Source organism: Aspergillus clavatus, genomic scaffold (genome assembly GCF_000002715.2).
Source record: "Aspergillus clavatus NRRL 1 1099423829796 genomic scaffold, whole genome shotgun sequence".
Taxonomy (NCBI): domain Eukaryota; kingdom Fungi; phylum Ascomycota; class Eurotiomycetes; order Eurotiales; family Aspergillaceae; genus Aspergillus; species Aspergillus clavatus.
Genome location: NW_001517103.1, coordinates 928,263 through 956,069, shown reverse-complemented (window position 1 = coordinate 956,069; position 27,807 = coordinate 928,263). Strand labels below are relative to the sequence as shown.

Below are 27,807 nucleotides of genomic sequence, written 5' to 3'. Positions count from 1 at the left end.
ATTTTTATATCTATACTATATTAATATTCTTTCTCTTATATAAGGCTCTAGTAATAGTATAGATATTATTAATAGCTAATATTATATCTTAGAAGTACTACTATAAGATGCTTAGTAAGATAGATAATATATTAAGTTAGATTATAAAAAATAGGTTACTCCTATCCTCTACTTCTTAGCTAGATAGTATCTCTCTAGCCTTAGGCTAGACTACTAAATCTATAATTATTAATATTACTTCTTTTTTTCTACTCTCTTTATATTCTTCCTTACCTAGAGCCTTTAGCTCTGTGATATTAAAGTTAGATAGTAATAGTATAGTATCTAGATCTAATTCTAATAATATTAATAATAATAATAAGAGTAGCTTATTAGAGTCTATCTTAAATTTAGATTTATTAGATTTAGACTTAGATACAGACTCTACTAGATTATAAGATATTAATATTTATTCTTCTATAGATAACTTTATTATAGAGAAGGTAGATAAGAAGTTAAAGTATACTATTATTACTACTACTATATACTAGGGGCTAGATAGATAAAAGGATTAGTTACTATATATATAGATTTAGTAGTCTTTAGCCTTAGATATAAGATATATCTTATATTTTAGTGCTTTATTAGGCTATGCCCCCTCTAAATATCTAGCTATACTAGGTATATTAGTAAGAGAGTATTAACTAATATTATTATTATTATAGTCTACTATAAGGCCTAAAGATATAATACTAACTAGCTTAACTACTCTTATAGAGAAGGAAAAAATAGGAGATATAATATTAAGAGAGGCCTAGTATAGGAAATAGCTTTATAACTCTATAAGCCCTTTAGCTAGGCTTACTACTATAATAGCTATAGATAATATACTATATTAAAAGATATTAGAAGAAGAGACTTCTACTACTAGTACCTATATATATTATACCTAGTCCTAGGCTAGGTCTAAAGACCCTTTCTAAGATAGACTAGAGTATATATATAGGCTAATATTTATAATTCTTATAATATATATATATATAATAGCTATACAGGCTAAAAAGCACTATAGAGTTATATATTAAGAATATTATATATTTAGTATAAAGATAGGCTAGCCCTAGGGATTATCATCCTATTTTATTAATAAATATTACTAATATAATCTTTTATCTATCTAGCTATTTATTTATTCTGCTTAACTTACCTAGTGGAAATTAGCTTAGCATGAAATCCAGGAAGTAGAGGCTCTAGGGAAGTTATCTAGGTGTTATCTAGGGCTCCTATAGTAGTATTAAGATCTAGGTAGTATTAATTCTAGGTAGTAGTATAGTCTAGGGGATAGGTAATATAGATAAAGGTTAAAATAATAATTAGTATTATATTAGTAGTAAGGTATTAAAGCCTCTTTTACTATGCCTGCCTTAAAAATTAGGCTATGTTTACTTAAGTAATAGGCTCTAGTGAGGGCTGAGGCCACACAGAATGTGTGGCTAAAAGTCCTTGTTAATATACCTCCTTAGGATAGCATCCTTATCCTGTATATATCTACTCTGTATAACTCTTAACATTTATTTAAGGAGAAGCATTAATATAGGCCAATTAAGATAATAGGAAGTTATATAATCTAAAGAATTAAATAATCTAAGTAATAGAAAGAAATCTTTTATGTACTCTACACTTAGAACTGAATAAGTAGTTATTTAATATATATATATTCACTGTGATATGGTCACAATCCCTTACTTTACCCAAGTACCTGAGAAGATCCCCTTGTTTCCTCCAGTGGAACATGTACTCACAAATTCACAATGGAGAGCTCCAATTCTACCTAATAACAAGCTCCTCGCACCCAGGTCCGTTGGCTAAGGCCTCGCCTGGCGGAAATGAACCTTTAGATCAGGCTTCGACCACATAACATGCAAAGAACTCTCCGACTCCCAATCCATTGACTTGTTGACTGTTTCCATATCGTACATCCAAATCAGTCGGGCGAGAATGAGATTGATCTCCATATAAGCCACGCTGCTCGATCATCAATTAGCGACTTATCTGTAAAAGAAGGAGGTAATCGATGCTTCTGCGAAAGGTGGCTGCCATAACGTACTTTCGCCCTAGACAGGCTTGAGTGCCAAGAGAAAATGGCTGACTGGCCTCCTTGATATCAGCACAGTCTGGGTCGATCCACCGCTCCGGTTTGAAAGTGTGGGGGTCATGGAAGTTAGCCTCATTGTGGGTCACTGTCCACGCACTTGTATAGACTTCGGCCTGTAGAACGTATAGATGATCAGCGTTATGTGGCCTGTTGCCAGGGGAAATACCACCTACACCGGCGGGGACCCAGATCCCATCGATAGAGGCCCCAGGAGATACCCGAGGAAAGCCTTGGGAGCCTGGAGGGTAGATACGCAGTCCCTCGCTGATGACAGCTTGCAAATACGGCAGGGCTTGCGCCCTGGCGCTGGTAATCTCCGCGTAGGTGTTGAACTGCCCGCGGATCTCTGCTTTCAAATTCTGGTACGCGGCGTCGTTCCGAAGGAGATAAAATGTTGTTGCAGCAAGGAAGGTAGCCACTGTCTCTCCACCGGCGATCCTATTTCCAGAAATCAGAAAATCGTGATACATAGAAGGGATACGATATGCTCACACTAGGGTAGACGCGTGGGCAGTGAGCTCTTCCCGGTCCATTTCGTTGGACTCTAGCTTGCCAATGAGGTTGGCCATGAAGTCCTTGCGGGCCGAGGATGAACCAATGCGCCTAGCCAGAATGTTTAATTGACCACCCTCCATATTTTAGAATTGGATAGGTATATTCACCGAGCCGCTTTGTCTCTTGTGTATCCAGTATGCTTTTTGCGGATGCCATTCAGAAACGGCGAGAGCAGCTTGGCTATTAAAGCAACCACGGGGAAATGTCGCAAGTTATCTGCCACAGTAATAAAATACAAGTGATCTTTAACCAATGATGACCAGAAGTGTGGTTTTCCTATAAAATTCAACATAATACATTAGAGGGGTGACGGGGGGGGGGGGGGGCGCTCTGAGGGGTGAATGTCGACATCATACCATCTTCAATAGAGTGGAAGGATTCGCCAAAAGCTGTTAAAAGAAACTAGATGATTAGGCTACTCGAGTAACTCTTCGGAAGAGCAGTGAAACGGCAGTGGGGCTTACAAAGTTCTCCGAGGATATCGAATGCCACCATTTCGTACCACTTGGTCATGTTCAACCCCCCAGCATTTAGCTCAGGCTCACCCATCCGGGATACAAAGCGATCAACGCATTGGCTAAGAATGGCCTCTTGGTCTCCCAAAGAACGGAGAGAAAAGGCAGGCGAGAGAGACTTTTTCATTCGCGTGTGCTTATCCGGGTCGCGCTCACTTCCGATGCACAGGGAGCCAAAACCTGCGCCGTAAATATCGTAGAACTTACTCTTAATCAAGGGAAGTTGCCCGGTGGCACGATGACAGTAGATGTCTTTCCAAGATGCGACGCTGGCAAAAGACAGCTCGTTCGGTGATACCCGGAATACAGGACCTGATCAGTTAAGAAGAGGCGTAGGAAAGAAGAACATTGTGAAGAGGCCACAGCCACATACCATATCGGCGGTGTTGCTCGTCAATTGCTCGGTGGAAACGACCACCCATGGAATGGTAAATCCTCCATGCCTGTCGGAATCGGGTGAAAACAGAACATGGAGACATCGATGAATGGAGGAAACATACCAGTGATGCGCGAGCTACCAAGGGACCCGGAAAACCTGCTAGGGGATGAAAATAAATGTTATACAGACTTTGCGTGCTGACATAGACCAGTATCTGGAGTTCCGTCCCATTAGCATGCCGCTCCTGTTTTGAACTGGAAAGGCAGAAGAAGGTGGGAGTTACCAGGACAAACACCACTGTGAAGATGTCCAGCCAGCTGGTTGGTTCATAACCCCAGCTCGCCGACATTTTGCGTAGGGTGATCTGGAGCAAAGGCAGCATTGGCATAGCTGTCCAACGGCTGGCTGACAGAAAACCTTCTCGTGATATATACCTGTCCACTTCCAACCGAGTTTATTGGCGTATCGTGCTTGACAGAGATAGCCCAGTCCGGCTTGAGTTTGGCCCAAATAGGCAACTCCCGAGAGTTGGATGACATCCCCTCTCTCGCTTCCCTGCTTTCACCACGATTTCTTTCTCCCGTTCGATTTCTTCTGATCGAGCAGAAACTGCAATCGAGACAGGCATAACTATGAGCTAAAAGTGAGAAACAGACCCCAGCAAATATGGACCTACCTCAGCAGGCGGCAGTTCAAGTGCTCATTGACGATGACCTTGGAGATGTTCCATCCAGGGTTGGGCATCAAAGACTTCATTCGGACCATCATACAGAAATATCTGGTAAGAGCACGTTGTCTTCACTATCATTTTAATCCATAGTCCTATATTTCGTAACTTACATGCTTCTCCCAGCATTCGCGACCACTGGCCTATTCGGATCGACCCGCAATTCTGTGACAAGAGGGCAGACGGAGGTGAGCTTCCGAGACAAGTCCTTAATATGTTGATCAACGCGCGCCATTCTTGCCTGCTGGTGCGCGCGGCGGGTGAGGGAGCTGATCATCTTCATGCGGGCTAGAAAGCTTTCCAATTCCGACAGCCGCCTTGTCACCAACACCCCCATCATGACCTCGTAGTCTCCATCCTCGATCTCATACTCGCCCAGGACCAAAGGCTGCTTCTCCATCATGGCTACGGGTACGGGCGGTACCCCCGGACCGTTTGCTTCCCTCTGCGCGATAAAAGCATCAATCACCTCCCCGCAGAGAATAGCTAATCGCTTAAGCACCATGGTGAGCACCATCATATTCTCCGACTTCCCTCGGCAGGAGTCACAGCTGATCATGCGCTTACACAGGAAGAGCACTTCCTGGTAGATCGAAAGAATGGAGTCGAGACCCTGCTCGCCGGGGGCCCCTTCATGATGGGGTGACTCCAATTCGTCCAGTAGGAAGACGGCCGAGTTAAGGCACGAACAGGACGATTGCTCTTCCATAGCAATCTCAGGGGTATCCTCAATGGATCGGATTGTGCTCAGGGTGGAGGCAAGAATATGGGTCAACGGTGGAGTCGGAAGTAGACCCGGTGGTGTGAAACCACTGGCGGCGGGCGGCGGCGGCGGTTGCTGTGCAGTATTTTCCGACCCAGAGTAACTGTCGTCCATCAGTATTTTATTTCTGGGGCGCGGTCCCAGGACCGACAAGAGTGCGGTGTTAATATACTTAGCAGTGAAGGAATCAGCCGGGACGTGTGGATTCCCCGCCATCGGACAGTCTGGGTCCGGCATGAAGGTGCCATCCCTTCCTGGAGACCAATTGAGGCAACTGGACCAAGTCGAAACGCCCTTCAACATCGGATCCAGGACCGAGTCTGGGTCAGCTTGGACCCGGTGCATTGCCTTGTCCAGCCCGATGTAATTCTCGTCTACTCCATGCGGTTCCATCGTCAACAGGGACGGCTGCACGGCAGCTGTAGCGGCAGCGTCCCTCGCGGGAGATCGGCCGGGTGCCGCGCTAGATTCCAGACAGGTCTCGTTCTCGTTGTCTTTTTTTGAAGAGCTGGGCGCTTGCTTCCTCTTGCATTTCCGCGTGGGGACGTGGGTATACCTGCAGGGTACAGAAAGGGTCTTGCACCGCGAACATCCTGCTCTTCGGCCGCTGCAGCGGATCTATTTGACATGTTTTAATTTGTCCCGATTAGCTGGTTTGAACATGGGCTGTGAATGCATTACGCCTTTCAGCATTTGAGATCACATACCTTTTTTACCCTGCAATTATCACAGGCTGAGTGTTGAGGTTTGTTGGTTGCTATATTTCCCACAACCCCTGATTCACGCTTCAGGAACTCCCCGGTCTTCTTCTTAGGCAGGTAGCGCAGGGTTCCAAACATTGTGGGATTGAACTGATCGAGGTTGTCTGGCTAGAAAAGCTGGACCTAACGCGCCACTGTCTGTTTTATCTTTCCATCTATGCTATGGAGATATAAGCTACCTCAGGAGGCTCAAGCATTGACTGCTGAGCCTTGGGTTATCGGAACGCATCCTGGCGGCCCAGATCCAACCAGTGGAGTACTGGTGCGAAGGGCGGGAATATACCACTAGGAGACTTAACAGTAAAGAGAAGCTCTAGTGTAATAACACTAGAACTACACTAGATCCAAGATAATTTGTAGCAGTCATGTCATTGGTCTGAACTCGGAAGGAATGCCCGCAGAACAGAGTGATCAGTGACCAAGAATTCAGGCCTCCCGTCGCCGTCAAATCGTCGTCTTCGGCTCGGCTCGAAGGATACTGACTTGTATGATTGGGCCTACAGTGTTAATATAATTTGAAGCATGGCTGTGCATTGCAGCAACGGGATTGGCTTGAGATGTGGGGTGCTGGATGTCAGCAATTAGGTAGCAGTCGTTGACATACTAAACAGGAAAGCTTGAAGCTTATCACGAGTATGATTGGCTATGTTCAGGAATTTGCGTGGTGTTGAAAACGTGTGTGATTACCAATGTTATGTGACCGAGCAATCCTCAGGTCCCACCGGCGCCGACACTGTACCTACATAGTAGATATTGTCTCGTGGAGTACTACACAGTATGTATTCATCACCGCTTTCTTGATATGTGGCTGAAACTCGCCGACAGAATAATTAACTCGGCTTCGGTCTCCTTTCATCGTTAGACACAATGGGTGGGCAGTTATGGATGCCTGTATACTCCGTACGGCAGCCTACCTATCTACGATATCCAATCTAGCTGGATTAGTTAGCGGAGGCTAAGTATGCTCGGACCCAATGTCCCTTTCAAGTAATGTAAGCTACAGAACTTGAGGTACAATGGCCTAATATACTCGTATTGGGTAATGTCCGTAGCTCGCAATGGGGACTAACCTGGGTTGGCATGTTGACGTTGTCAGTCGAGGAGAAGGAATACTCGCGAATGATGAGATCTGATCCGATTTCGGTCGAATGGGACTATATTTTAATGTCTGACTTCGGGCTGGTTGTGTTTGTAGAGCATGAGACTCAATCACATCCCCCACACCAAGCACGCAGACACACACATAAATGACTTCTCTCAATCTTTCCGTAGATGATATTCCCCGTCTGGAGGGGAAGACAGCCATCATCACCGGTATCTTCTATCCCAATGCCTTCCTGTTCAGTTGTGAGACCCCGTTGACCCCGGACTGGATTAGGCGGTTGCTCCGGCATTGGATGGGAATCTGCCCAACTGCTCGCCGCTAAAGGAGCCACCGTGTATGTGCTCGATATACATCCACCCCCCACCCAGGAGCACCAGGGGAATGAGGAAGAGGAGAACAGAGAATCCGGGATCCATTACAGGGCCTGCAATGTGACTTCATGGCCAGTGCTCCGGGCAGTCTTCGACGAAATCCCGCAGGTGGACATCGCCATCGCGAACGCCGGGGTCTCGGAGGAATGCGACTACTTCGCCGACACCTGGGATGCGGAGGGCAACCTCGAAGAGCCGCGTTACGCGGTTTTGGAAGTGAATTACCGCGCGGTCCTCAACTTCGTCAAGCTGAGTCTGTCGGCGCTTCGCCGCGCTGGCAACAAGAATGGTAGTCTTGTGCTCACGACCAGTGCCACGGCCTACTCGCCCGAGCATAGTCTGCCGGTGTACAGTGCCACGAAACTAGCGCTGGTGGGCCTTGTCCGTGCATTGCGATCCACCCTGCCGCATCAGTACGGCACCACCATCAATGCCGTTGCACCCGCTGCTACCATCACCAGCCTCTTGCCAGCCAATCTGGCCGCCCCCATCATGGCCGCGGGGGCCCCCGTCAGCACGGCGCGGCATGTGGCCCTTGCAGTGGTTTATTCCGCCACCGCCTCGCAAGAAAATTGCGTTGAAAGCTATGGGAATGATGGGCCCGAGCAACTTGGCCCCGGCCGGTGGAATGGCCGCGTCATTCTCACCCTGGGAGACAAGTGGACCGAGCTTGAAGAGCCGTTGGCGGAACGGAGAGCAGGGTGGTTTGGGGCCTGGAACACGGAGAAGACTGCGTTGCAGCAGAAGTTGACGGATATGCGATTCGGCGGGTTGAAAGGAGGGGAATGAAAATAATCCAATGTTCATACGCATGAAGCGAGCCAGTGAGAGGCACGCCTAGGGTCAAATAGATTGGTTGAGCCAGCGATAGACTTGGGGTAGACAGGCAATTTCCACAAAAGGTTATTTAGAAGCCTATCACGATGGGTATTTCTACATTAACTTTCCCAAATAAATACGGAAAGTTAAGAACTACGAGGAAACTAGGGTTACAAATTGGGCAAAGTCCGGATCCGCTACCAGCCGCTCCATCTGCTCCGCCAACAATCCGACGACCATTTCGACCGACCCGTCATCCGCGCGTGGTTGAAAACTGCAAATGCCTGCAAATTGGCCACGGGGCATCCGGAAGGTATCAATGCGCCCGGAAGACCCCAGTGCCGGGCCGAAATCTAGCTGGTAGAAGGGGAGCCCGACCCAGGAAGTGGTGACGAGATCTTCAGCAAACCAACTCGGGAAGGCATTGGCTAAGGGCTGGCGGACGTGAGGAATCCCCGCGGCCAGGGCGACAGCCTCCTGAAGCCGTGCTGGATCGCGGTTGGCAGTGGTTTCTTGGCGGATGCGCGCGGCGATCTCGCCCAGCGGGGTGTCGGGGTTGGTGAGCTCGTGAATCGGCATGTTGGTCATGCTGCAGAAAACCACGTTGCCCGCATAGTCAGCGGGGATTGAGAGGGGCCTGCGACCATCGATGGCGACGGAGACGTAGGAGTTGTCTCGGTACGGCGCATTTGGCTGGCCTGTGGGAAAGCGGGCTTTGGAGATGGTCCGCCAGATCCAGGCTACTAGGGCATCGTTGGTTGAGATAGGGGAAGGAGACGAGGAGGAGAAAGCGGAGGCTGCTCTCTTGAGGGTCGCCTGAGCTGCAACAGAGAGGGAGAAGATGCATGTCTCCGCGCCCCCTGCTGCGAGCTGGAAGGGAGGTTCAGGTGGTGGGGAGGTGGCAGATCCGCGCCAGTCGAGGCCGATCAGCTTCCACAACTCCGGCCGCTGCTTCAGCGTCGGGTACTGCTCGGCCGCCTGGTCATGGGACACCTGAAGTACAGGAGGTAGGGAGGTTTGGGGCTGAGACGGCGCGGGAGGGAACGCTGCAGGCTGCGCCGGGAGGCCCTGGAATTGTCGGCAATACTGGGCCCATTTCTCGAAAATCAGGTAAACCCCGTAGGCATCGGTGAATTGATGTGAGACCCCAACCGAGAGAAGACAGCCACCAGGGATGAAGTTGGCTTGCGCTGCCATGACACGCTGGGTCGTAGCAACGCCAGCCAAGGGGGCCAGTAGCTGACCATCGAGCTTGCTAGTCGGGAACCCTTGAGCTTGAAGCTGGGCATAGCTATACGGGAAAGGACTGTCGGGGCCGGTGAAGTCGCAAATGGTTAGAGGCGAGCCAAGCTCCCCCAAGGGCCGAATGGTGGGTTGTGTTCGTGGCGGAGCGTCCGCTGGGGGAGCGACGATCTCCCCCGCCAAATCAGGCCATTCTTCGAGGACAAGGGCCAGCGAGCGTTGCAGCACCGAGCCCAGAGAATCATGACCGTCGTCTGGACATGACCATCCCACGATCAGTGCGTTGAAGATCGGGGGCATGATCGCGTCCAGGGGGCTGAATTGATGCATCTTTTCGTTGACCTCACGGTTCGGGACCGTTGACACTCAAATGATGGATAGATTGTGAGAATAGACGGGTGAAGGAATCTCCCACTCGCTGCAATGCCTCTTCCATACATACCCAGACACTCGCCGCGCGACAAGAGGGTCAAGTTGCCGATGGGAGCGGAGTGGTCGCGGACTGCTCCCACCGGAGCCTCTCGGGCTGACCGCATTAGGAAAGTACCGAATTCGCCGGGCATCTATGAGAATAAAAAAGGCTATTGTTGGTTTGAGAGTACTGAAACCAGAAGTTCAACTTGTTCAATTCAGATTAACGTCATGCCGTCCGCTATTGACACCGGTGCCATTTCGACTCAGCTGTTGCTGAATGGGGCGATCAAAAGCCATTCGGGTTCGGCCTGGAAGCCCCTGATCCATCCCCGTGCCGATGAGACCTGCCGTGAGAATGACGACTATTTCCTGCAACACTGGCCCTTTTCTTCTGAGAAGAGGCGAGAGACCTTCGTCAATGCCGGCTTCGGTCGAGTCACTTGCCTCTACTTCCCGCTGGCGCGCGATGACCGTATTCTGTCTGCGTGCAAGCTGTTAACAATCCTATTTCTCATTTATGGTAAGTAGAATGCGCCTTACCTTGTCTGTTAAAACCGTGCTCAAGCCGTAGGTCAGATATTCTAGAAGATATGTCCTTGGAGGACGGAGAGGCGTACAATGCCCATCTGATGCCCCTCATGCGGGGAGATGTGCTCCCGAACCGTAAGGCACTTTTCTATGATTTTTAGTTAAGTACGCCAGAACCGAGACTTACTGCGATATGAGAGAGACAGGCGACATCCCCGTCGAGTTTATGATGTACGACCTTTGGGAGGAGATGCGTGCTGCGAGCCCGATCCTAGCGGATGGCATTCTCGAGCCCACCTTCACCTTCATGCGCGCGCAGACAGACAAGGCCCGTCTTTCGATCAAGGAGTTAGGTCACTACCTCGTCTATCGGGAGCGGGATGTGGGGAAGGCGTGAGTCAAGATCCATCTAGCGTGGTGATTCTTTTGCTAACTCCGGAGCGTCGATCGTCAGTCTCCTGTCGGCGCTCATGCGATTCACCATGGACCTCGAGCTGACGCCCGAGGAGCAAGCGGCGATGGTGCCACTCGATCGTAACTGTTCGAAGCAGATCTCGGTGGTGAATGATATGTGGAGCTGGGAGAAAGAAGTGCGCGCGTCGCAGTCGGGTCATAAGGAAGGATCAGCCCTTTGCTCGGGTGTCAAGGTGCTGGCTGAAGCAACTAATCTAGACATCGCCGCGACGAAGCGGCTACTTCAGGCCATGGTCGAAGAGTGGAATCAGGTTCACGATCGGCTCACGGCGGAACAACTCGCGATGGGATGTCGTCCGGCCGTCAAGCTCTATATGAAGGGGCTGGAATATCAGATGAGCGGCAATGAGCTGTGGAGTCGGACAACCCTGCGCTATGTTGAAAAAGAGGCAGCCGCTAGTGCGTAGGGGTTTTATTTGGAATCTTCATCGAACAAGTGGGAAAACACAGCACTGTTTTGAAAGCAGTGGATGCCCACAGCCGAGGTCTCGCCATTTGCTGGAGGACTAAAATGCCCATGAGGCATTTCGTATTGGACTATCGGTGGCTGGCCTCTAAGTGACTCTGACACCATCTGCAGTACCTTCAATGACTTTCCATATTACAATCCTATACTGTTGTGAGATACTCCCGATGGCTCCATGTAGTAACTACGTCCCCCACCATGTTATTCCTTCGGTAGACCGTATTAGTCTCTTAGGTTCTGGGCCCGCATAGAAATTAGCAGCGAGTGATTGGGATGTCCCCATGGTTATTCAACCCGCGAGTGCTGAATTGCAGGTTGTTCTGAAACAGGGGAGCCCCAGTCTATCTGGCACCAAAGCAGGGTTGAGGCGCTAGCTAGGTAGTTGCAACCAGAAAGGTGTTTCTTCTTCCTCTCCTCGACTCCGGAACTTTCCCTTCCTAGCGATGGGGGGGCAAGGAAAACAAAGAAAGAAATGCAAAGTCCTTTCTTTCCCCTCCCTTCTCCGTTGCATCTTCCACTCCCTCTTTCTCCCCTTCTTCTCATCAAGAATCTCACAATGCCCCGTTGCGCTCTCGTCACCGGCTGTAGCGCCGGAGGCATCGGCTCGGCCCTGGTGGAGGAACTCCACGCTCAAGGGCTGAGAGTCTACGCGACAGCCCGCTCCCCAGCCAAGATGGACCACCTTGCCAAACTTCACAATGTCACTCTCGTTGCCCTCGACGTCGTCGACCCGGCTAGCATTGCTGCCGCCGTCGATACCGTCCGCCGGGATTTGTCTTCGAATGGTGACTCCCTCGACATTCTCATCAACAACGCCGGCCAATCTCTCGTCTATCCCGCCCTGGACACCTCGATCGACGAGGCCAAGCGTCTTTTTGATGTAAATTTCTGGGGTGTCTTCGCCGTCACCCAGGCTTTCATGCCGTTGCTGCAGGCTGCCAAGAATGGCAGTACCCTCGTGAACGTCTGCTCCATCTCGGGCTTCTTGTACGCCCCCTGGATGAGTGAGGCTCCTCTGCCCCGGCGGTCGCGATAGACAATTCATGAAGTACCCGCTGATGATTCCCATCAGGTGTCTACAACGCCTCAAAGGCCGCTCTGATGTCTTGGAGTGAGACTCTCCGGTTGGAACTGCAGCCCTTCAACATCCGGGTTATTTCCCTGGTCACCGGCTCTGTCGCAACAAATGTCATGTCGCATTCAGACCTGACCCTGCCCGAAAACTCACATTACCAGAAGGCGCTCCCGGAGATCCAATCACGCGGCGTCGGGAAGGATGTCTCGAGTAAGAGCGCGCCGGCAGACTTTGCTCGCGAGTCTGTCAAGGATGTCTTGGGCGGAGCGTCGGGGCCTGTGTGGCGTGGTGCTATGGCTTCCATGGTGAGGTTTATGTCCAAGTACATGCCGACAGCTGTTTTAGTGAGTGCCCCTGGGTTCTTTCATTTCCCATCTCTCTTCGACATGAATTGATTACTGATATGTATCGCGTAGGACCGGGCAATGAAGGCAGGAACTGGGCTGGACAAGTTGCCTTGAAAGAACATTGCATAGACTGGATATATCATAGAATAACGACTAGGTCTGTCCATGATATGTTATCACTAGATAATTATCTGTTGACCTGAGGGGTGGTAATTTCCCACAAGGAGCCTTGCAGTTCAGCGGATACCCACCGCTCCACGGGCTTTATATTGTAAATTAGGTCTTAACAAAACAGAGGAGCTGCAGTGTAATAAATCCTAGCTTGCCTAGAAAAGACCCTTTGACAGCAGTCGGCTCAACACACTCCCAGAAATCCATCAACGCACATTCCGGGGACCCTCGGAGGCTCAGACCTATGACTAGCTTGAACGCCCTTCCACGTAACACGAGAGGATCTATTCCATTTTACACCGTCCCACTCACTTGGCCCGTGGAGTCACCTGCGTCATGAGCTTGGGCTTAACCCACAAGAGATGCATGGCCACATCCCCGTGCCATTCCAGCTCATCGTCCACCAGCTTCAGATCATACCAGTAGTAAAGCTTTGCCAAGGTCAACCGCAGTTCCAACCAGGCCAACCTGTCCAATCATTGTCAGCGATACTCCCTCAACCTCCATGGAAGAGCTTGCGGGAGAAGGAGAGCTCACCCTTGGCCCAGGCATGAGCGTGAACCCATTGAGAAGGGTTGACTGGCCTCCAGTTGGTCCTCCGCACTCAGTCTTAGCCAGCGCTCTGGACAGAAGACCCACGGGGCATCAAAATTCGCCGGGTCGAGGCTGGCAGCGAATGGGTTTGTGGAGACGATTGTCTACGGATGAGAATAGTCAGTTGTCTTTTTCTCTCTCGTTGTCAGGCCCAAAGGGGATGAAGAAGCCGGAGGAAACAGTCTTCATATCGTAATACTTTCGCTGGCACAAAGTACCCATCTATCATCTCTCCGCCTTCCGGCACCACCCGTGGCAAACCCAATGCCAGCGGGGGAAAGATACGCAATGCCTCGAGGCATACCGCATGCAAGTACTTAAGCGAGGAGGTGGATTGTCCGTTGATCTCCTCGGGCCTTCCGAAGGCGGATCGGACCTCCTCCTGCAGTGCCTTGAGGATGCGCGGATTACGACCGACGTAGTAAATGACGGTTGCCAGACATGTGGCTGTTGTTTCACTCCCCGCGATGCTGTGGTGGCCCCCTTTTAGCGTCGCTTTGGCTGGCAAGGAAATGGGGGCAGTTGATCGGTGCGTACACAAAGTCCGAAGCGTGAGCGGCTAACTGAATATCCGATATCTGGGATGCGTTGCGCTCTGCCAACAGGTGGCTCATGAAGTCTTTCCGGTTGGTCTTTTGCTGGATTCGCCTAGACAATTGAACATGAGTATTTCAGCATTAATGAGTGTCGTATGGGGCAGAGTACCGTTTGACCAAGTCGATCGTATACGTTTGGTGTTTGATGGCGCCATCCATGAGCTTGTTTAACCAGCGTGGGTTGAGCTTTAAAAAGATGTGGCCAATAATGGGGAAGCGTTTCAAAAAGTCAGAGAGACCGGCTTGTCCCATGCTTTCTGTAACAACCGCTATCCAGAAATGGAGATTCCCCGTTTCGAGGCCATGGAACGACTCCCCAAAGGCTAGTGTATATGCGGAGGACAGGGTCAGCGTGGCCTCTGAAAGGAAAAACCGACAAAGGGTGAGCATTTGAACTTACCCAGCTGGCCGATGATGTCGAAGGTGAGCAGATTAGTCCACATCGTCATGTCGACACCCTCCTTAGAGTTGCCCCGTTGACCAACCTGGTCTATAAAGTCGTCAATGACCTGTGTGACGAGACCTTCCTGCTCGCGCAGTGATCGTTCTGAAAAGGCGGCGGCAAGAAACTTGCGCATCGCGCGGTGTTTTGCAGGATCACGCTCGCTGACAACCGAGCTGGCTTGATCAGCGAAGTTTCCACCGTCGTAAAAGTCGCTCTTGATGAACGTGGGCCGGCCTTTTCGTGGCGCGTATATATCTTTCCAGGACTGCGGTGTGTTGAAAGAAAGCTCATTCGGTGCCACACGCACGACAGGACCTATAAGGCCCATCCCCTGAGATGTCAGAACGGGATCTTCACAACAGAAGCAGGATGATGATATATCCACCGTATTTTGCGTGCAAGTTGAGAATATCGTATGGTTGCCGGCCGCCCATGTAGGCCCATGAATAATTTAGCTATATAAGAATGAACAATCAGCATTTCCAGAGTTAGAAAATTAAGCATTTCAATGATACGGACATTACTCAGAGCTGATAGTCTGGGGCCCGGGAAGTGAGCCAGGGGATGAGACACAAAGGCCTGGATCAATAGTCGGGCTATCCATATCATGATTCCCATGAGCCCGCTCACTCCAATGAGAACCCATGCAGGCTGCCCTTTGAACTGGTCCATTGTGTTACACTTTCCAAATGATACCAGTGTAGGTATGCATCTAGGTACCTTTTGTAGGATTCGGAGATCGGGGGCTGCGGGACCAGCGACTCCTGCACCTGAACTTCTTGCGTGTGACAGAAAACTGCCCAGAACCTCAGCATGCAGGTACGCCATCAATTAGGTCTGCTGTAGTGGATTGAAGTTCGGGCATACCGCATTTGTACGGCGTCGGGGGCGGCGATGCTCAGAAGGGAAGTTCCCGAAGAGACCAAGATAAAGGCGTTAAGCCGTGCCGTTTGCGTTCTGCAACCCATAGCCAAGGATTCCCAATTGTCAAACGACAATGATGTCAAACTACCGGCGCCATGCGTTACTCTCGCTGCTCACTGCAGCACTGGCTGTTCGTACTATAGCGGCGAGCAGCAAGTCCGCGTGTGCGCAGCTCGTGGCCACCTTCCCAGATTACACCACTGTCTCTGGTTCAGCGTCGTACACCACGAAAGTCGACAGTGTTTGGTCCCAGACCTGTGTGGAAGATGCTTACTGCGTGTTCGAGCCTGAATCCTCTAAGGACGTCTCGACCGCCATTGGAATCTTACGCACGACCAAGACCAAGTTCGCAGTGCGCAGTGGTGGCCACATGCCCAACCCCGGGGCCAACTCGATCTCGGATGGCGTTCTTATCTCTCTTTCTCGCTTGAACACGCTCAAGCTCACGGCCAATCACGACGTGGTTCACATTGGCCCGGGGCTTCGGTGGTACGATGTCTACACTTGGATGGCCGACTACAACCTGACCACGGCCGGAGGCCGATTCGGCCCAGTGGGCGTCGGCGGCTTGCTGCTCGGAGGAGGCATCAACTACTACGGATCCAAAGTTGGCTGGTCCAAGAACAATGTGGTGAATTTTGAGGTGGTCCTTGCCAACGGCTGCATTGTCCAGGCCAATGCCAGCGCCAACACAGACCTTTACTGGGCGCTGAAAGGAGGCTCGCAAAACTTCGGCATCGTCACGCGGTATGATATGAAGACTTTCGCCATCCAAGATGTCTGGGGTGGAACTCTGGCCTACCCAGCCAGTTCGCTTGATGCCTACATCCACGCTGTGGCGAACTTCTCGTCTCCGGAAGGAGGATCTGCTGATCCCCTCGCCGCAGCCGATCCCTTGCTCCTGATATATCCCAATACCAGCCAGATTGAGCCCGCCGCCGTCTTGCTCTACAATGCCCCTGTCGAGAAGCCGGCCGCACTCAAGGCCTTCACCGACATCCGCGCCGCGAGCAACTCCGCCTCCTTACGCCCATTCACGAACTTTATCGTGGAGCAGAACTCCTCTGCATACTGGGACCGAAGTAACCGGTAAGTCATCCTGGCCTTCATGGATTCGACTGTTCTTCTTTGGCTGACCGGGGCTTGAACCCTAATCTTCTTACCAGGCGTTCCTTCTGGGCCACCGCTGTGAAAGCCACACCGGAGGCAGTCTATCTCGCCAACACCACCTTTATCAAGGCTGCGACGGAGCAAGTGTCGGATTTGTCAGATTTACTCACTAGCATTACCTACCAGACCATCACTGAGGATTGGCTCGATGCTGCGCGTGCCTCAGGAGGAGACGCCATCGATCTCGATCCCGCCGACGGAGCGTTCCTCGGTAAGCACCGAAATAGTCAAAAAAAAAATGCATGCGTGATCGACTAACGATATTGAGTCCTGTTGATATCCAACACGTGGACAAACGCCGACCACGACGACCGAATCGCCCACTTTTCCGAGAAAGTCATTGCCGAAATCGAGTCAAAGGCCAAGGCCGCTGACGTCCATTATCCCTTCGTTAACCTCAACGATGCCGGCCCGAGCCAAGTCCCGTTCAAGACATATGGGAAGGGCCAATCACTTAGCAAACTGAAGAGCATTCGGAAGAAATACGGTACGTTTGGTCGTCCAGGTACCCCCATCGGAGATTCTGCTAACCACCAAGTGTAATTCAGATCCGTCCGGGGTTTTCCAGACTCTGTCGCCCGGCGGGTTCAAGCTGGGGGTGTAAAGGGGGCCAGTCTATCATCCAGACTATGAATATGGATGTTCGGCCGTTGGGACACTTGCGAACATTGGAGTTAACTTGATCCTCAAGGGGCAGATGCCGGGATTTCCTAACTGGGATGGTTTGGATTCCCCGGGTATTGCCTAATCTGGCTGGCTACGCTACAAGATGGTCAATTCTGCCTCAGTTTCCATGATATACTTCACAGTCAATAGCAAATCCCGTTCTGCTTAGCTATAGACATAGACAGAATTCAGACGTTATTGCGGCTACTGTCGAACATCATGATTCTCGAATTGTCCCCCGTCACCGGGGGCGCTGCCCTCCTTCTCCAGGCCAGTGCTCTTCTTTCTTTGGCCTTGCTTTTGTTGTCTAGGGTGTCGGGCCGTGGACGTAACCGTTTGATACCCGGGGTTTATGTGACGGGTCTGAACGGTGGCAAAGTTCCTCTTTCGCAGGCTCGCCAAAACTTCATCCACGGCTGCGCCGACCTTATGCTCGAGGGCTATCAGAAGGTACTCACCCGGAAGAACACATTTCCAACCCATCGGCTGATGTCATGCTAGACAAAGGGGGGACTATTCTACGTCCCATCGCCAGCCGGGGAGCGCTTGATGATTCCCACCAAATATCTGGATGAACTCAAGAATGCCGCGAACGAGGAGGTCGACTTCACCGCCAGCTTCTCGGAGATGTTTGAAGGAAAATATACCACCATTGGGCAAAAATGGCATTTACATCCGAATGTCGTCAAACAGTCCCTGAATACATCCCTTGGTATGGTTATCCCTGCTGCTGCTGCTGCTGAGAGTAGCGATTATTTCTATGCAACCTCTCACAATCGCGCTAATAGAGCTGATTATGCCCGATGTATACGATGAGATTGTCCACGCATACCGGTCTCTGTGAACACCGTCGGACGGTGGGTTGATGCTACTACCATACTACCAGGATGATTAACTCACTGAAGCATATGAGCTAGATTGGCAACCGGTCCGGATGGCCGACATCTTCACCCAGATTATCTCACGAGCATCGAATCGCATGTTGGGGGGTAAAGCCCTCAGCCGAAACCGAAACTGGACGGATACGTCCATAAACTTCACCACTGATACGTGGTTGGCCTCGCAGCAACTCAAACGGTATCCGGCATGGCTCCGACCCATCCTTCAACACGTCTTGCCTGAGATGAGTCGGGTGCGCCGTCACTTCACCGTCGCCCGCCAATTCATCTGTCCAATTGTGCAGGAGCGGTCTGAATCTGAGAAAGGCACCATAAAGCCTCTTGACCTCCTGCAGATGCTCTGGGACGGCGCCGGGCCGGCTGATCAGACTCCAGAATTCATGGCCTATACTGCCCTGGCTATCTCATTTGCTGCCATTCGCACTAGTTCCTCGGTGCCGACCCATCTGCTCTACGATCTGTGCGCCCAGCCGGAGTATATTGCGCCGCTGCGAGAAGAGATCGAATCAGTGCTTTGTGAGGAAGGGAGTCTTCTCACCAAAACCGCTCTGAGTAAACTGGTCAAGTTGGACAGCTTAATGAAGGAATCTCAGCGGTTCAATCCCCTCTCTCTCCGTGAGTCCCGCCAATCCCCCTCTTTTCCTTCCTTTCTATTTCTTTTTCTTCTTTTTTTTTTGACAAAAGCATCCGGTCACTGACTGAGGACGATATAACCATATATAGTCACCTTTGGTCGAGTCATCCGGTCCGACCGTATCCTCCATGACGGACTAGTAGTTCCAAAGGACACGATCATCGGGGTGCCCGTCCACGCGATCTCGCAAGATGCCGATTTCTACCCATCACCCTCGACATTTTCACCATTTCGATTCGTCCCCTCTACTCCTGGAGAGAAGACGGCCGGGTTTGTGACGACCAACGCATCGTCAAGTCTGAGCTGGGGGTACGGGAAGCACGCATGCTCTGGGCGCTTCTTCGCAGCCAACTAAATCAAGCTGATCATGGCCTATTTCTTGCTTAACTATGATTTTCAATTTGCCGGAGATCGGACTGAGCGACCAGCTAACTATTCATTCGAGCTGCAGAATATGCCGGATGAAACGGTGGAGGTGCTGGTTCGACGACGAAAAGACAGAGACCTGTAGGCAGATGAGTGGCTGGCGGGCGAAAGGGCAGAAAGCTCTGGGAAGCATATATCAAGGTGCATGGGCGAGATATAGCTAAGGGCTTGCGCCACTCATATAGTACCAATAATCCGGTTCAAGCAGTGGACTACACTTAGCCAGCGTTGGTTGAATATGTCGAGCTGTAGCACCTAGAACATGCGAAACACCATACACCGGAATTCCATCTTATTTATTCTTCTTCTCTAGCCTTATTACTTTGAAATTAAGCTTGGAACGCACTCGGATGACCGAAGAAACGATGACCAACAACCGCCAAGCTAGCAGTACCATTGTATTAAATAGCAAGCAAGATCCAGAGGGGATGCCATTCGAGGCTTAAGCGGCGGCAGCAGCCCATTTGGCGACAAGGCTGCTAGCCAACTGCTTCACAGACGCGCCTTGCATGATGTCGAAAATGGACACCTCTATTCCGAGCTGGACGACAAGCCAGTTACGCAACTCCACCGCCACCAGCGAATCAACTCCATATCTAGCGAGAGATTCGCCCACTTGAATGGCTGCTTCTTCGACGAAAAACATCGCCGCTAGCTTACGCACAATGGCGGTCTCGAGCACAACCAATCGATCGTTTGGGATTGGCACATTCGTCAGCTGTTCGCGGAGGTCCATCGCATCATGAACTCGGTTGGATCGTGTTGTCGACTTGGTGCCCGTTGCGCGTAGGACACCGCCCAGTATCGGGTCCTTAGCCCAGAATGCATTCGTGTCACCGGTACTGAGATGGGAATTGAACCCGGTAAGGATTTGCGAGTCAGTGGCATGGCGGAGGGGGCGCAAAATCGCCTCCTGGATGAGATGCAGAACCTCTTCTTCATCCACCGCGCGGAAGCCCATGCGCTCAAGTCGGTTGGCCACCCCGTCCGTTTCAGCGACATATCCCACCTCGCGGACCATTCCCAAGTCAATGGCCACCGCTGGCAGTCCTCGTGCGCTGCGATGACGAGCAATCGCATCCTGGAAGGTATTACCCGCGGAATAGTTTGCTTGGCTCACGTTGCCGGTTATTCCGCTCAAGGAGGATAGCATGATGAAATACACCAAATCCACGTCGGACAACACCTGATGCAGGTTCCAGGTACCTTGTACTTTCGGCCGGACAGCCCTGGCATAGTCTTCCAACGACATATTCTCATAGACGGTATCCTGTGGTGCGATTAGCCATAAAATGCCAAGTGTGCGTTCAGAAGAGAGGGGGGCTTGCTCACCTGAAGTACCATGCCGCTATGGATGACTCCCCGAAGAGGTGGCATCGACTGCAAGCAACCGTCTAGAGTTTGCTTGAGCTCAAACTTGTCAGAGATATCGCAGCTAGCAACGACCACCGTGCATCCCGATGCCCGCAGTGCGTTCACGTAGGCGCTGCCCTGCGCTTGCTGCTCGGCATTCCGAGACATGATAATCAAGTTTCGGGCGCCTCGCTGGACCAGCCATTCGCAGATAGATCGGCCAACTCCACCCATGCCTCCAATAACCAGATGGGTGGATTCGGAGTCCAGGTGAAGAGGCCACCCAGACGGAAGAAGCTGCAATTGTGCATTAGTATTATTGTCTTTGTCTGAACAGGGGACGGAACACGCGAACTTACGTTCACTCGGTCATCCGGACCGGGAATCACAATCACTTTTCCAATATGTCTACCCGCTTGAAGAATCCGGAAGGCCTCATGAATTCTCGAGATAGGGTAGGTGGTAATCGGTTGGATGAGCCGAAGTCCTTCATCCTTGATCAGTCGCATGATGTCGTTCATGATGCGAGACACCACCGCTCCCTTGAGCTCCCCAAGAGCAATCAGATCAACGCTGGAGAAAGAAATATGGCGAGTGAAGGCGTGCATCTCCAACTGTTTATTCTGCTCCAGGTCGCGTTTACCAATTTCAACAAATCGCCCAAAAGGTGCAACACAGTTGAAGGTACGTTGGAGGAGCTCCCCAGCCAGAGAGTTGAGCACAACATCGACCCCCTTTCCGGCGGTTATCTCCATGAGTTGACTGGCAAACTCGGCATCGCGACTGGAGAAAATATGATCTTCAGGGATGCCAAACTGGCGGCTGAGGTACTCCCGCTTCTCGGGTGATCCAGCCGTCACAAACACCTCAGCTCCCACTCTCTGCGCCAGGATGATTGCTGCTTGGCCGACACCGCCTGCAGCAGCATGGATCAGCACGCTTTCCCCCGGCTGAAGACGCGCGGTCTCGTACAGGGCGTAATATGAGGTCGTGAACGCCATGGGGATGGAGGCGGCCACTTCAAAAGTCATGCCGTCTGGAATGGCGACCACACTAGTCCAATGCAGGCATACACGATTCTCCCAGTGACCTCGCATGAGAGCACATACGCGGTCTCCAATCTTGAATCCGTGCTGAGACGCGAGTGAGCCCACCTGGGTCACGACACCACTGCATTCGAAGCCCATTATATCCATGCTCAGCTGGCCCATCGCGACCATGACGTCCCGGAAGTTCAACCCAAACGCCTTGGGCTCAACTTCAATTGATTCTTCTGGTATTGGGTTGATTTGCATGGGCTCAGCCACGAAGCCGAGGGTATCCAGAAGTCCAGGGGTGCTCACCTGGAGGCGTAGCTTTTGACTGGATTGATGGAACAACTCTGTCTTCGTCCCGGGGCTCTCGATGCCACGGGCGGTCTTCGAGCTCTCATCGACAGTCTCAAAGACACGGGGGACACACATGATCCCACCACGCTCAGCGTATTCATTGTCCAGATGACTTGGGTTTTGTGCCAGGAGGAAGCGTCTTCGGGCAATATCAAGTATGGTCGCAATAGCGCTAACCGGCCATCTCGCAGTGGTGGGGTCAATATCCAGTGAGACCAATCTCTTGCTGCTGTGTTCGAGTCGAAGGGCGCGAAGTAGACCGGTATGCAGAGTGTTATGTGGTCGTTCGCAGTGAATCGTACTGCCGCGGGACACCCAAAGAACACCGGCAGCCTGGATGAGGAGGGATTGTATGAAACCAAACTCCGCTGAGCCCGGCTCGTCGAGCAAAGCCTCGTGCATCTCTCCCAGGAACAAGCAGGTTTTACCTTCAGCATCAAAGGCACCGAGCTGTTGTACATCCGGCTTGAATGTCGTCAATTTTTCAAGAGACGTGATCAGCTTATGCAGCCACTTGGGGGGTGGCATCTCTTTGTACACAATCGTGAACTGTGGATAAATGGCTGGATCTGGGATGGCGGCGCTTGCCATAAGGACGCTGAAAGCGTAGAAGTCTTCATCCTCACAGTCATGTAGTTCCATGTCGATACCATCAAAGCCCGTACTCTTCATTGCCGCCTGCCATTCAGGGATGGTGAGCGAAGGGCTTGACTGACGCTCGGCCTCCTCTCCTGCAATTGATGTTAGTAGTTGTTACTTGATCTTCCGAAGTTGGTCGTGCCTACCTAGCCACCATCCAGGCAAAGTTCCAAATATCAGCTGCAGATCGATCTCATCCCGAGTGATTTCCACCAGAAGGAGCTTTCCTCCTGGGCGAAGCAGCTTTCTGACGTTTGCCAGCGTGCGATTGATATTTTTAGTCGCATGCAAGACCTGACTGGCAATCACAAGATCATAGCTGTTGCTCTCGAATCCCTGTTCTGACGGGTCTTCTTCAATGTTCAACTTTTTGAATTCCATCACATCACCCACTTCTTTGAATCTCTCACTGGCAGCTTCGAAGAAGCCTGACGAAATGTCGGTGAAGTCGTAGCTGGCACAACGATAGCGCGAGCCAAGTGCATCTTGCTCTCTGAGTGCATCTAGGACAAGCTCAGTGCATCCTCCCATTCCAGCCCTGACCTCCAGAATTTTTGCCCGGGGACTCTTGTGAGCAAAAAGACAGGTCAGCTGCTGGGCCTGATAGTACAAGCACCTCCATCTTGCTGCTTACACATAATACTTAGAAAGGAGATCATCCTTCAGCATCAGCTGCAAAGGGGCTACCTCGTTGTTTAGAATTGAAGAAAGGTTCTCTCCAATTCAACAGACCATCTCGCTGTCAACACTGGCAACCCGAACTTGATTGATGAGATCTTGCTGATGCGCTGGCGATCAGATGAACCATTCTGAGCTTATGGGCCCCAGTTCGTTCAACTGGGCCAGTTTGATCTGCACCTTCATCCATGCCCAGAGCCGCTGCTGGTGCCAATTCAGTTTCATGACCCTATCTTCGGCGAGATTGGCCAATGCGCGCCGTATAAAGTAGAAACACGCTTCTCGGATGTCGCGAATGATTCCAATCTCATCAAAATCGGCGGCGAATTGGAGCGCTGCCTTCAGAGTTCTAGGGGTCGGGAAGGAGATATCCGGTGCCCATTGCAACGTGTAATGGTGTTGTTTATCGTTCTTCTCACCATCAGCCTCTGGCACAATCCCGAGTGACTGGTAGTATAGACCGTCCACCGTGAGGACGGGATCTTTGCTGGTGGTGTCAGAAACTACTACAGAAGATTCCATTCCCTGTGGATTGGCCCGATGCAGCATGGATTGAGCTTGGAAAACATGACCAGGTGTGCTAGACATCGATGTCCTCACATCCATGCGCTTGAATGCTCGGGGCACCATAGCGGTATTGGCCTTGAGCGCACTGGTTGGCAGAGAGCTGTATACAGCTTGGAAAATCGAGTCCAATGTCGTTGGGTGTAGAACGTGAGGTTTTTCAACACCATACGGCATTGAGGATGCTGTATCGGCAACTCGCAAAGTACACAGGGAGCGACCTGGATTATACTGAATTGAAACAAGATTCTGGAAGGCCTTGCCGTGATAAATACCTTTGGCTTGAAGTGTACGATAAAGCTCCTGCGGTTTGAGTTGTCGAAGGTAGACGTTGTCATCACTGCTAGCATTTCTCTGGTACGCCTCGTTGCCTTGATTACGCGCGATGAGTCCCTTGCAGTGCTCGCTCCATTTTCCACTATTGTCGCAAGAGTAAATGTGGAACTCTTGCCAGAGCTGGCCGGTTAGCACTTTATCTGAACTCTCGTGCAATGTTAGATGGACCTCCACGCCCGCCTCAGTCTCGGGGACGATCAGTATTTTCAAGATTTCGACGTCCTTCAGACTGACGCTCGACATGGCGTGGCTTTGGCCTTGCGATAATTGGTGTACGGCTTCAATGGCCATACATATGTACCCAGTGCCTGGGTAAATGATGTTGCTCTGGACCTTGTGGGCACGAAGCCAAGGAGTATCAGATAGACGAATGATATGACGCCAGGTTGGAGACAGTGCGTTGCCTCCAATGAGAGGACTGCCCAGTAGATCGTGGTGCTTCTGCCGGCGCAAACGATGCTCCTTGTTCAAACGTGGCTCCGCCCAATAGCCGTGCGCATGATTCCATGGGTAAGAAGGGAGGTCGTGGAGGACTCGGAGCCCTTCTTGATTGATGGGGAAGTTCACAGCACTCAGATCCACACGAGTGCCTTGACTGCGCAAAGTAGCGGCAAGGGATTGCATGGTTTCAACCGCGTTTTCCCCACGCGACAAACATGAGAGATAAGAAATGCGCTTTCCTTCGAACGCAGGGAGACCCATTGTCTGCCGAACGGGACCTGCAAGAGCACTGTGTGGCCCGACCTCAAGGATTGTGTCGACCTGTTGGTTCAAGTCACTGGAAAGACACAAGTTGGTCAGAGAATCGAGGAAGAGAACAGGCTGGAGCATGTTTTGTACCCAGTGCTCTGCGCGACTGACTTCATCTCCGTTAGTGCGAGTGCCAGAGACTGGCGATGAATAGATAATGTCATCATCCAACTTGCCATCGCGGAGGATCTGTTGCAGTGCCGCCGAATATTCGTCTGCAAAGGGCTGCATATGATGCGAATGATACGCAGCCTCCACCTTCAACTTACGAGCGAATATTCCATCGCCCACTAATTGCGATTCCAGCTCTTCAATGGCTGTGATGTCCCCGGATACTGTCACACTCTCGGGGCTGTTGATGCAGGCTACAACAACCTTTCCGGTCGTTAATTTCGCGACATAGGCCTCGGCAGCTTCCTTTCCAAGACCTACTGCCACCATCCCTCCGCGGCCAGATCCAATCTTTTCTTGGAAACTAGATGTGAGGGCTCCTCGCATGTAGACAATTGCCATTGCAGATCGCACGTCGATCGCGCCGGCCGTGAACGCGGCGGCAACCTCACCACTTGAATGACCGGTGACCCCGATGGGTGAAATGTTCCAAGACCGCAAGAGTTTTACCAAAGCAATCTGTACGGCTGTACAAAGCGGGAGACTTAGCATGGCGGTGTTGACTTTGCTCGACGCCTCGTCGCGACTGAGCTCCTCTGTTTAATGTCATTAGCTGCGAACAAGATGAAGTTGAAGAGGGTGAGAGATACCGATAATTGAAAACTTGGCGCCAAAGCTCTTCAGACACTGGTCTGCCTCGAGTAGGGCGTCCTTGAATACCGGATACGCCTCAATGAGTTCCCGGCCCATGGCATACCATTGCGCGCCTTGCCCGGTGAAGACAAATCCAAGCCTAGGTTGCTCAGTGGCCTGCTGGGGAGTGACCTGGCCTTGCTCAAGCTTCTCGATCAACTCCTTCTTAGTCGATGCTAAGTATGCCGCTTTCCATGGAAAGTTTGAACGGCGCTGCCCGAGGCTGAATGCCAGATGGCGCATATATGCGCTTTCATCATCCAAAGTGAGGCCGCGAAGGTGCTCTGCCATCCTTGATGCCATCCTCGACACTGCCGCCCCTTCCTTGGCACTGAGGACAAAAACCCTGGACTGCAAACTGCCGCTCTCAGAAACTATCGCTGGCGAAGGCTGTGTTAGTACCGCTGGTGATTCGATAATGACATGCGAATTGGCACCGCCGTATCCGAAGTTATTGACAGATGCCCTTCGAAGAGCTTGTGGCCAAGGCCTCAATAAGGTTGGGATCTAGACCCTGTCAGCCAGGCTTTCATGAAAGTCGTACGTTATTTCTCCTCACCTCTATGTTCAATCCGTTCATATCGATGTCCTTGTTCGGCTTTTCAAAGTTCGCACTAGGTGGAATATAGCCCTTTTCGAGAGCCATAGTCACCTTGATAATACTGGCCAGTCCGCTAGCTGTCTCCGTATGACCAATGTTCGATTTCACGGAGCCAATCAGTAGAGGTTCCTGGGACGATCGGTTCGTGTTAAGAGCGGCACTGAGAGCCGCAGCCTCCACCGGATCGCCAGCTGGCGTTCCGGTTCCATGAGCCTCCACGTAGCTCGTTTCCAGGGGGTCCAGACCAGCTCTTTGATAGAATAATCGGATCAGCTCCTCCTGGGCCTTCTGGCTAGGGGACGTTATTGTCGGGGTCCAACCATCTTGGTTCAGTGCTGTTTCCCTGATAACGGCTCGGATAGGATCTCCATCCCGTAGTGCACTGGTCAGAGGCTTCACAATCAACGTGGCGACGCCCTCGCCACGTCCATAGCCTGATGCGCGGTGGTCAAATGCATAGGATTTGCCGGACGGCGATAGAAATCTTTGATAGATACGTCAGTACATTTCTCTCACTTAGTTGGGAAAAGAGTGTGCGCACCCTAAGCTCGACATGGACTCGAACATGTCGGGATTCAATAAGATGTTCGATCCAGCAACAATCGAAACGTCTGACTCTCCATTACGCAGACTCTGACATGCAAGATGCAATGTTGTTAAGGTCGTTGAGCAACCCGTGTCGACTGTCATGCTCGGCCCACGGAGATCATAGAAGTGGGAGATCCGATTCGATGCCATGGCTGATCCGTTCCCGGTCATGAAGAAGCGGGTCAGAGTGGCTGGGTCTCGCATCAGACTGTCGTGATAATCCCGAAAGAAAGCGCCGGCGTAAACAGAAGTACGATAGCCCGCAATCTGGTCCAGCGGAATGCCAGCTACCGAAACCCAGATCAATTCCCTCGTTCTCTTATTGGCAAGCTTGCAAGGGACTCACCATTCTCAAGTGCTTCATACACGGTCTCTAACTGGAGCCTAAACTGCGGGTCCATAGTCTGAGCAAGAGAAGGTTAGTTGAGTTAGCTGATTTCCCTCGACGGACGCTTACATTGGCCACTTCGGATGAAAAGTTGAAAAAGGCGGCATCGAAGAGGGATACATCCTCCTCCAAGAAATGTCCTCCTTCCACGTTTGTCTAGGCGTTGAATCAGTAAGTGTATGAGCTCCTTTTTATCTGTCATTGCAAGTAACGTACCGTCCCTTGTTTCTGGTTATCTGGGTGATACAATTCCTTCTGTGCAAATCGGGACTCAGGAATCGCCTTCCAAGCACTGTTTCCATCGGCACACAACTGCCAGAGTTTCTCAGGGCTTGAGACATCTCCGGCGAACTGGCATGCCATACCGATGATGGCGAGTGGCATAGTTTGCTGCTCCATGGTGGGTGTAATGGAGTGACACTGACCAAAGATGCAGGTTCAAAGTCTATGGACACCCGAGTGGCTGCGCTGATCTGACCTGTCACTTAGCTGGCTCTGCTTCCCCTATGTACCATGCT

The 27,807-nt window shown here is 51.3% G+C and overlaps 10 protein-coding genes across 10 annotated transcripts, besides 2 other annotated features; 5 read left to right on the top strand and 5 right to left on the bottom strand.

The window, feature by feature from the left end:
* Positions 1–337: 337 nt before the first annotated feature.
* Positions 338–361: a microsatellite.
* Positions 362–1,268: 907 nt separating this feature from the next.
* Positions 1,269–1,306: a microsatellite.
* A 538-nt stretch (positions 1,307–1,844) lies between these two features.
* On the bottom strand, positions 1,845–3,932 carry ACLA_063960 (cytochrome P450; the record flags this gene model as incomplete). The annotated part of the gene is made up of 8 exons (XM_001273850.1): positions 1,845–2,004; positions 2,087–2,247; positions 2,308–2,572; positions 2,627–2,737; positions 2,797–2,965; positions 3,046–3,078; positions 3,154–3,516; positions 3,578–3,932. The coding sequence occupies 8 exons, from the start codon at positions 3,930–3,932 to the stop codon at positions 1,845–1,847; spliced, it is 1,617 nt and encodes a 538-aa protein (XP_001273851.1).
* Positions 3,933–4,255: 323 nt separating this feature from the next.
* Positions 4,256–5,912, bottom strand: ACLA_063950 (Zn(II)2Cys6 transcription factor domain-containing protein; the record flags this gene model as incomplete). The annotated part of the gene is made up of 3 exons (XM_001273849.1): positions 4,256–4,361; positions 4,424–5,691; positions 5,781–5,912. The coding sequence occupies 3 exons, from the start codon at positions 5,910–5,912 to the stop codon at positions 4,256–4,258; spliced, it is 1,506 nt and encodes a 501-aa protein (XP_001273850.1).
* Positions 5,913–7,081: 1,169 nt separating this feature from the next.
* ACLA_063940 (SDR family oxidoreductase) lies at positions 7,082–8,099 on the top strand (the record flags this gene model as incomplete). The annotated part of the gene is made up of 2 exons (XM_001273848.1): positions 7,082–7,181; positions 7,213–8,099. The coding sequence occupies 2 exons, from the start codon at positions 7,082–7,084 to the stop codon at positions 8,097–8,099; spliced, it is 987 nt and encodes a 328-aa protein (XP_001273849.1).
* Positions 8,100–8,282: 183 nt separating this feature from the next.
* On the bottom strand, positions 8,283–9,701 carry ACLA_063930 (transferase family protein; the record flags this gene model as incomplete). Its single annotated transcript, XM_001273847.1, has 1 exon — positions 8,283–9,701. The coding sequence occupies one exon, from the start codon at positions 9,699–9,701 to the stop codon at positions 8,283–8,285; it is 1,419 nt and encodes a 472-aa protein (XP_001273848.1).
* A 312-nt stretch (positions 9,702–10,013) lies between these two features.
* ACLA_063920 (terpene synthase metal binding domain protein) lies at positions 10,014–11,194 on the top strand (the record flags this gene model as incomplete). The annotated part of the gene is made up of 4 exons (XM_001273846.1): positions 10,014–10,305; positions 10,362–10,448; positions 10,520–10,706; positions 10,768–11,194. The coding sequence occupies 4 exons, from the start codon at positions 10,014–10,016 to the stop codon at positions 11,192–11,194; spliced, it is 993 nt and encodes a 330-aa protein (XP_001273847.1).
* A 615-nt stretch (positions 11,195–11,809) lies between these two features.
* Positions 11,810–12,723, top strand: ACLA_063910 (SDR family oxidoreductase; the record flags this gene model as incomplete). Its single annotated transcript, XM_001273845.1, has 2 exons — positions 11,810–12,257; positions 12,326–12,723. 2 exons carry the CDS (start codon positions 11,810–11,812, stop codon positions 12,721–12,723), a joined length of 846 nt encoding a protein of 281 aa, XP_001273846.1.
* Positions 12,724–13,154: 431 nt separating this feature from the next.
* ACLA_063900 (cytochrome P450) lies at positions 13,155–15,153 on the bottom strand (the record flags this gene model as incomplete). The annotated part of the gene is made up of 8 exons (XM_001273844.1): positions 13,155–13,314; positions 13,384–13,544; positions 13,640–13,910; positions 13,978–14,088; positions 14,146–14,359; positions 14,437–14,796; positions 14,867–14,936; positions 15,001–15,153. The coding sequence occupies 8 exons, from the start codon at positions 15,151–15,153 to the stop codon at positions 13,155–13,157; spliced, it is 1,500 nt and encodes a 499-aa protein (XP_001273845.1).
* Positions 15,154–15,478: 325 nt separating this feature from the next.
* Positions 15,479–17,179, top strand: ACLA_063890 (FAD-binding oxidoreductase; the record flags this gene model as incomplete). Its single annotated transcript, XM_001273843.1, has 4 exons — positions 15,479–16,494; positions 16,572–16,786; positions 16,844–17,062; positions 17,124–17,179. 4 exons carry the CDS (start codon positions 15,479–15,481, stop codon positions 17,177–17,179), a joined length of 1,506 nt encoding a protein of 501 aa, XP_001273844.1.
* A 281-nt stretch (positions 17,180–17,460) lies between these two features.
* ACLA_063880 (cytochrome P450) lies at positions 17,461–19,129 on the top strand (the record flags this gene model as incomplete). Its single annotated transcript, XM_001273842.1, has 4 exons — positions 17,461–17,691; positions 17,743–18,046; positions 18,159–18,755; positions 18,864–19,129. 4 exons carry the CDS (start codon positions 17,461–17,463, stop codon positions 19,127–19,129), a joined length of 1,398 nt encoding a protein of 465 aa, XP_001273843.1.
* Positions 19,130–19,642: 513 nt separating this feature from the next.
* On the bottom strand, positions 19,643–27,688 carry ACLA_063870 (type I polyketide synthase; the record flags this gene model as incomplete). The annotated part of the gene is made up of 11 exons (XM_001273841.1): positions 19,643–20,470; positions 20,533–20,850; positions 20,913–22,672; positions 22,727–23,118; positions 23,386–25,615; positions 25,670–26,219; positions 26,272–26,797; positions 26,855–27,188; positions 27,248–27,305; positions 27,359–27,445; positions 27,506–27,688. The coding sequence occupies 11 exons, from the start codon at positions 27,686–27,688 to the stop codon at positions 19,643–19,645; spliced, it is 7,266 nt and encodes a 2,421-aa protein (XP_001273842.1).
* Positions 27,689–27,807: the final 119 nt, after the last annotated feature.